The following is a 6,676-nucleotide window of genomic DNA, read 5'->3' as shown; positions in this document are numbered from 1 at the left end:
GGCCACCAGGGGGCGCGCGGAGCTAAGGCGAGCGAGGGCCCCCGCCGCCCGGGCCTCCCCGCGGCCGCCCCCCGCCCCGCCTCACCTTCGGGAACCTCTCCTTGTAGACGTGGTTCATCATTACGATCTCGTTGTCGTAGGAAGAGGGGGAGCGCCCGGGGCTGCGTTGAGAAAAGCCGATCCTGTCTAGCCTCCTACCTCCGTTAGATCCTATCCCCGCCCCACCCTGCTCCCCCCGTAAAACCACACCCATCCTGTTGCAACCCGTTTAATAGCGTGGGCAGGGGTCTCACAGTACACACCCCCCACGCCCCCAGACGATCAGCTTGGGTGTGAGGGAGGTTATCCACCCACCTGAGGCTCCGCGAGCGCGGCCGCACCGCAGGAGAGCGGCGACCACCATCCTCGTCCGTGATGCTCTCAGTGCTGCCGAAGTGTTTGGAGAGGAAGTGGAGCTCATCCACGGTGGGCTGGTAGGGCAGCTGGTGCAGGCGCTCCTGGGAGGAGCAGGAAGACTGGGGGGAGGAGCGGGGCCGGGTCAGAGCCACCGCAGTCCCCCCACAGCTCGTGACCCCGGGCTGGGACTCCTGGGGCTGGGCAGAGACAGGATCAGGACCTGGTTCATGATCCTTGGATCCCAGAGTCCACGTTGGGACTCCTGGAGATAGACTTGGGGGTGGGGGGAGGTACAGGGACAGACACGGATGAGAACTGCAACACTCACACAGATGTGGCCGCTGGGAACCTGTTAAAACCTGAATCAAGTCACATTCCTTCTCTGGTCAGAACCCTCTGTGGCTCCCACCTTACTCAATATGGACCCTGAAGTCCTCCCCAAGACCCACAACATCCTAGAAGATCAGGTGCTGTCTCCCTGCTGTCACCTCCACCCACTCTCCCCATCATTTACTCTGTTCCAGCTGCACAGGCCTCCTTGATGGTCCTCGAACAAGCCAGGCGCACTCCTGCCTCAGGGCCTTTGCACAACCATTCCCTCTGCCAGGAGCATATCCACTACAGATCACTCCTCCTTTACACCTTTGCTTAAATGTCACCCCTGTGGGTGACGTTCTCCCCTCTGAACACACATCCCCTCACCCCCTATCCCTGCCCTATCTTGTTTCTTTTTGCTCTATTTATCTGCTATATCTTTATTATCCATTTGTACTGCTGCCTGCTCCTAGAGGGCAGAGACTTGGTTCTGCTTGGTCCCTAGTCAGGGCCTAGCCTGCAGCCGGGCAAACACCGAGCTACAGATATCAGTGGAGGAACACAAAGATATCCACTTGATTCTGGAGGCAGAAGGATCTTTTGAGACATTACATCACTCACTCCTCATCCCACGAGTACCTATTAAAACAATTTTTTAATGCACATAACATCTGATCTAGAAAACCACAATTTGGGGACACCTGGGTGGTTCAGTTGCTTAAGCCTCTGATTCCAGCACAGGTCACGATCTCATGGTTTGTGGGTTCGAGCCCCACATCGGGCTCTGTGCTGACAACTCAGAGCCTAGAGCCTGCTTCAGAATCTGTGTCTCCGTCTCTCTCTCTCTCTGCCCCTCCCCCACTCATGCTCTGTTTCTGTCTCAATAGTAAATAAACATTATAAAAAATTTTTAATAGGAAACCACAATTTCAAAGAGCTCAGGCTGAAATTTTAGTAAATTTTAATATAAAGCAAAAAAAAAAAAGGCCTTTGTATGGCTTCCCATCACATATAGAATAAGACCCACCTCCCAGGCCAGGCTGAGAAGCCCCAGCATGACCAGGGTCACTGCCTACCGCACCGCCATTCCTCCACTTTCACCCCAAACCTCCAGCTCCTCGAGGCTATGCTCAACTTTCAAATGCAACAAGTTCTCTGTTGCCTCTGGGAGTCTGCACATTCTGTTCCCTGGTCCCTTCCTGAAACACCCCTCCTGTCTATCCACCACCTGCCGAACTCCTGCTCATCCTGTGTCTTGGCTTCAATTCCACCTCTTCCAGGAAGCCTTCCTTGACCCTCCCGCCAGCAGAGTCAAGTGCCCCTTACTGCTGTCACCTCACCTGGCACAACTCCCGTAACAGCTCCAAATACCCTGTGTTGTAAATGTCTTCTTACTGCTCTGTCTCCCCTTGTGAGGGCTTCATGAATCCTTGGATCCTGGCCCAACCTAGAGAGCCCACCCACCGTATGACAGTCACATGATAAATGTCTGCTGAACATCATACTGACGGATGGATGAGTGGACCAGAGACACAGGCAGAAAAGGGGCAGGTGGAGAGATCGACTTTGGGTACTGCAGTGGTTGAGCAAATGCACTCTGGGGAAGGGTGTGCTGGGCCTGGCCAGCTGAGGCCCTTGGCAAGTGTCTCAACCCATGAGCCTTAAGACCGTCATCTGTAAAATAAGTCAGCGAGAGCAGAACCCCCAAGAAGGTATGTTGAGGGGGGAGAACAGGCTTTCAAGGGGACCTGTCACTTGCCAATAGAGGGATGGCTGATACCTTGGAAGCCCGCATTAAGGCCAGTACATCTGCTGGCCTGGCTGAGGGACCCCCCCCCCAGCTCCCACCCACTCGCCCACCTGCCAACTCACCGAGACGGTGGAACTGGGTGTGTTGGTGCCATAGCCAGAAGACGGAAGCGAAGCCAGAGACCAACGGCGTCCATCCGCCCTGGAACCCAGCCGAGACGCTCAGAGGCTGCTAAGCCCCACTGGTCCCCCCACTCCTCAGGGTGCGAGGGAAGCTACTGGTGACCACGAGGGGAGGGGCTGGAGGGGTAGCTGTGCTCTACGATTCTGACAGGCCCTCAGAGCCACGGAGGGAAAGAGGAAGGCTTCCAGCCAGGCCCCAGGGACCTGAAGCAAACATCAGTCCCTCTGCTCCTTGTGATGACCCTCCTGTGCTGTCCTCCTCACACCAAATAAGCCCACAGAGTGAACCCCGGGGGTGGGGGGCCGGAAAAAGCCCACTCAGGATAGTCAATCCAGAGGAATGCCAAAAGTTGCCCCCCCTTGAGAAAGCGTTCAGAGTGAGACCACATGAGCCTCCTCAGGGAAGAAATACGCACACCGACACACACGCCCACATCGGCTCAGTGACACTCACACCCACACAGTCACTCCCACAGCCACCCCCACTAGCGTTAGTGTGACTCATGTGGTCCAGATCACACATTGACAATCATACATGTTCACACATGAGTCCTCAACACACACACACACATTCACTGTCCCACACACGGACCCAAATCTCACACATCCCTACACGAAAACACAATCACACATGCAAAAACAGACACACACTCACACATAAACGCAAACGCTTAGAGATGGAGTACTCACGCTGAAACAAAGACACACACTCCCGCACACACATTCTACTCTTCCACGTTCGCCCAGGCACATTGGAGAACGCTCACGCACTTAGTCACACATTCATTCACACTCCCACCAGATTGCACACTCACACGGAGACATACTTGGGAGGGCATGCTCTCTCACACATTCACACACATTTACAAATGCACTGGTATACCTTCACACATGTTCACACTCACATGCGGACGCACACCACCATGTGTAGGCGGGGCTGCCTCGCGCATTCACAATCTCACAAACCCACATTCACACACCCACATCAGTCACAGATTGCATATCCCAGGGACACACAGTCCCATGCACTAGCCTCCCTCCGGGCAGTGCCCTTCTAATGCCACGCACCGTGCAAGCGATCACATCAGGTCCAGTCTTAGAGCCGTTTTCTGGCTCCCTAAAGCCTTCAGCTGAATTCCATAGCCAAGGGGATCTTTCCGCATCCACCCTAGGGAGGCATCCTCTGTCCCTACAGTACTGCGTGACTTCCACATGACAGCCATCACCAGCCTTTGCAGTGATCCAGGTTCTCTGGCCCGCCACCCAACTCAACCCCGAAGACAGAGACAGAATGTCATTCACCCCTTATGCTCAGCTTCCAGATCACACCACGTGTTCAGATAACGTTTTTAGAATGAATAAAGTTCAAAGAAAAAGAGCCCCGCCCAAACATCCTGGTGACTCCCTGAAGTTTCTCCAAAACACATTGAAGGAATCTCTCTCTCCCCCAATTTTGCCAAAGGCCCCAAGAAAATTCATTAGCGACATTCTAGAAGCTCTCAAAGATCCCCGTAGGGGAACCTAAGATTGCCCCTCTTGGGACCTTGAGAAATAGCCCTTCGGTGCCCTTTCTCACGTTGGAGACTAAGAATCCCTCAATGGACATCAGGCAGTCTGCGCTTGCGCACTTCATCTCCGCTCCCTGTCCTGTTGCTACGGAAACGCCGGCCTGGAGCTAGAGGCTGGGGAGACTGAGACCCTGGGCTCAGAGCGCACGCGCTTTCGCTCCGTGGCAAAGGAAGTCCCACTCCTCCTCTGAATCCGGACAGGCGGCTGGCCCCGCCTTCTCATAGGCCCCGCCCCTAAGGCCTGGCGCTTATTCCCGCTGGGACGTTGGGGCACTCTGCGGGTCCCTCAGGCCCTGGCTCAGGTGCAATTAGGAGGGGAACAGATGGAGGCCCAGACGGTGGTTGGGGAGGGTCCTGCCAGGGTTCTAGGGCCCTGGGGAGAGGGACTCACCTTCGGGAGGAGGCAAACGAGAAGTGGGCGGGGGTGTTGGGGGAGAAGTTGCGAGGGCTGTCCAAGGGACTGCTACCTGTAGCGGAAAGAGGGGCATCTTAAGGCTTGGAATGGGAGGCAATCCCACCAGGCCTCTCAATCCTCAAAGTGGGTTGCAAACAGCAGCTCTTCCCCTGTTTGGTCTAGTCTCACCCACATGAGCGGACCATGCCCCTTTAGCTGATGCCCCGCCTCTCTAAGCTGTCACGGTTATCGAGTCAGCCCAGCCCCCCTCCAGGCCAATTCTGTCTTCATCTGAGATGGCCCCGTTCCTCAGGCATGGTTCTTCCCTTCAACCGCATCCTCTTTACAATCTTGCTCCGCCTGGGCTCCCGCCCACGAAAGCCCCTTCAGCCGACTGACCACTGCCACACAAGGATGGTCCCGCCCCCTGCCCAATCAGGCTCCTCCTCTGTTCAGTCCCCGCCCAGTCCTGCTGCATGAACACGCCCCTAGCATGTGGCCACGCCTCCTCGAGTCTGTGCCACACCCCCCACCTGTCTCTCACCCAGGTGTCCAGGCAGTGGGGAGTGGGGTCGCGGCAGCGTGGGCGAAGTGCTGGTCAGGATGAGGCTTTTCCGGTTACTGGTGCGGCAGCTGCGGGGAAGGCGAGGCAAGGGGAGCGGGCCGGCCGCAGCCCAGTGAGTTTGTGAACCCAACCTGCCACCTTTCCGTCTCAGACCCCCACCTGTCTCCCATCTGTGGGGGCTTGGAGGTGACCCCAGAGGATTGCTCAGAGGAGGGGGTGATGGAGACCTAGGCAGGACCGTGTATGGGAAGGGATGTGCGTGTGGCCCGTGTGTGCAAACTTACCGGCGTGGATCGTGTGTGACCATATGAGGCACAGTGTCAGTCATGGAATGATAGACATGTTGTCTATGTGGCACCATTGGGGATACTGAGTGTATATGTGTCTTTGGGACTGTGTCTGGGATCCTCTGCATGTATCCACGGGTGGCTCCCAATGTGTGAGGTCAGCACTGGATTGGGTTTATCTTATGTGATACGACATATACCTTTTGTGTCTGTGTGAAAGTGTGCCACGCCACGTGTCCATGACTAGATGTGCCATCGTGCGCTATAGCATGTCCGTGCGTGGTTTCTGCTACATGTGTCTATGTCTTTGTGAGGGATTCTACGTCTATGTGGTATACTGCACTTGTGTGTGTGTGTGACACTCTCCATGCGTGTCCACGTGTGGCCTCTACTGTGTATGAGTTTCACACCCTGAGATAATGGGCATGTTTGAGCCTTCCACCACCTGTGACATTCCCTACGTGAGTCTTTCATGTGATACCATATGATATTGTGTGTCTCTCCAGCTCTGCAAGATTCCTTGTGTCATTTAGTCTGACATCTGTGTAACACCACATGTGACATGCTTAGGTGATATCATGTGCTGTGACATTGTTGGGTACATAGATGTCATTGCCATACATGTGTCTGTGTGTGTGTTGGATGCCATAATCGTGTGTGTATCACCATGCATGTGACATCTGCCTAGGCGTATATAACACTGGACCTGTGGGGTTATTCATCTGTGTGTGACGCTGGGGGTGCCCCTGTGTGTCTGGACATGAGTCTGACCTATGGCCACCGGATGCGTGATGGCTCCAGGGTGTATCTGGGCCACTAGGGCTGTAATGTGTATATGTGCGTGACATCATGTCTTACGTGATGCTCTGTGTCACTATTTTCCGTATGAGGCTGTGTTCTTGGTGGGGGGTAGTTTGTGCTATGATAAAGCCCCCCTTTCCTTCTGCCCCTCAGGATCCCAGATTCTGAAGAGGGAGCCCCCAGCCCCTCCATTCCCCTCACCCCTGCCACAGTGACTGAGCACATTAGCGAGGCCAGAAACACGCGGCATGGGGGCGGGGGGAGGCCAGGCTGCGGCTATTGTTCCGAAGGTGCCAAGTCCCCCACCCTCCCCTTCTTCCCCTACCCCCACTGGGTTGCCGGAGCCCGCAGCGCCAGCAGACAAAGGCGCTGCAATACCCACCCCCCACCCCCCGAACCGGCGCAGCCTCCTCCCCCC

The 6,676-nt window shown here is 55.6% G+C and overlaps 1 protein-coding gene across 2 annotated transcripts in view; it reads right to left on the bottom strand.

The window, feature by feature from the left end:
• Positions 1–6,676, bottom strand: part of MAST1 (microtubule associated serine/threonine kinase 1) — a 27,955-nt gene that overhangs the window by 17,317 nt on the left and 3,962 nt on the right. For both annotated transcript variants that reach the window (XM_029917185.1, XM_029917186.1), the window contains exons 3-7: positions 5,150–5,238; positions 4,603–4,678; positions 2,584–2,662; positions 355–515; positions 86–161 (exon numbers count right to left, since the gene is read on the bottom strand). In XM_029917185.1, the coding sequence (XP_029773045.1) occupies positions 86–161; positions 355–515; positions 2,584–2,662; positions 4,603–4,678; positions 5,150–5,238 (481 nt within the window). The remainder of the gene's footprint in view (positions 1–85; positions 162–354; positions 516–2,583; positions 2,663–4,602; positions 4,679–5,149; positions 5,239–6,676) is intronic.

This window comes from Suricata suricatta, chromosome 12 (genome assembly GCF_006229205.1).
Source record: "Suricata suricatta isolate VVHF042 chromosome 12, meerkat_22Aug2017_6uvM2_HiC, whole genome shotgun sequence".
Classification (NCBI taxonomy): domain Eukaryota; kingdom Metazoa; phylum Chordata; class Mammalia; order Carnivora; family Herpestidae; genus Suricata; species Suricata suricatta.
This window is presented reverse-complemented; position numbering and strand designations above follow the sequence as displayed.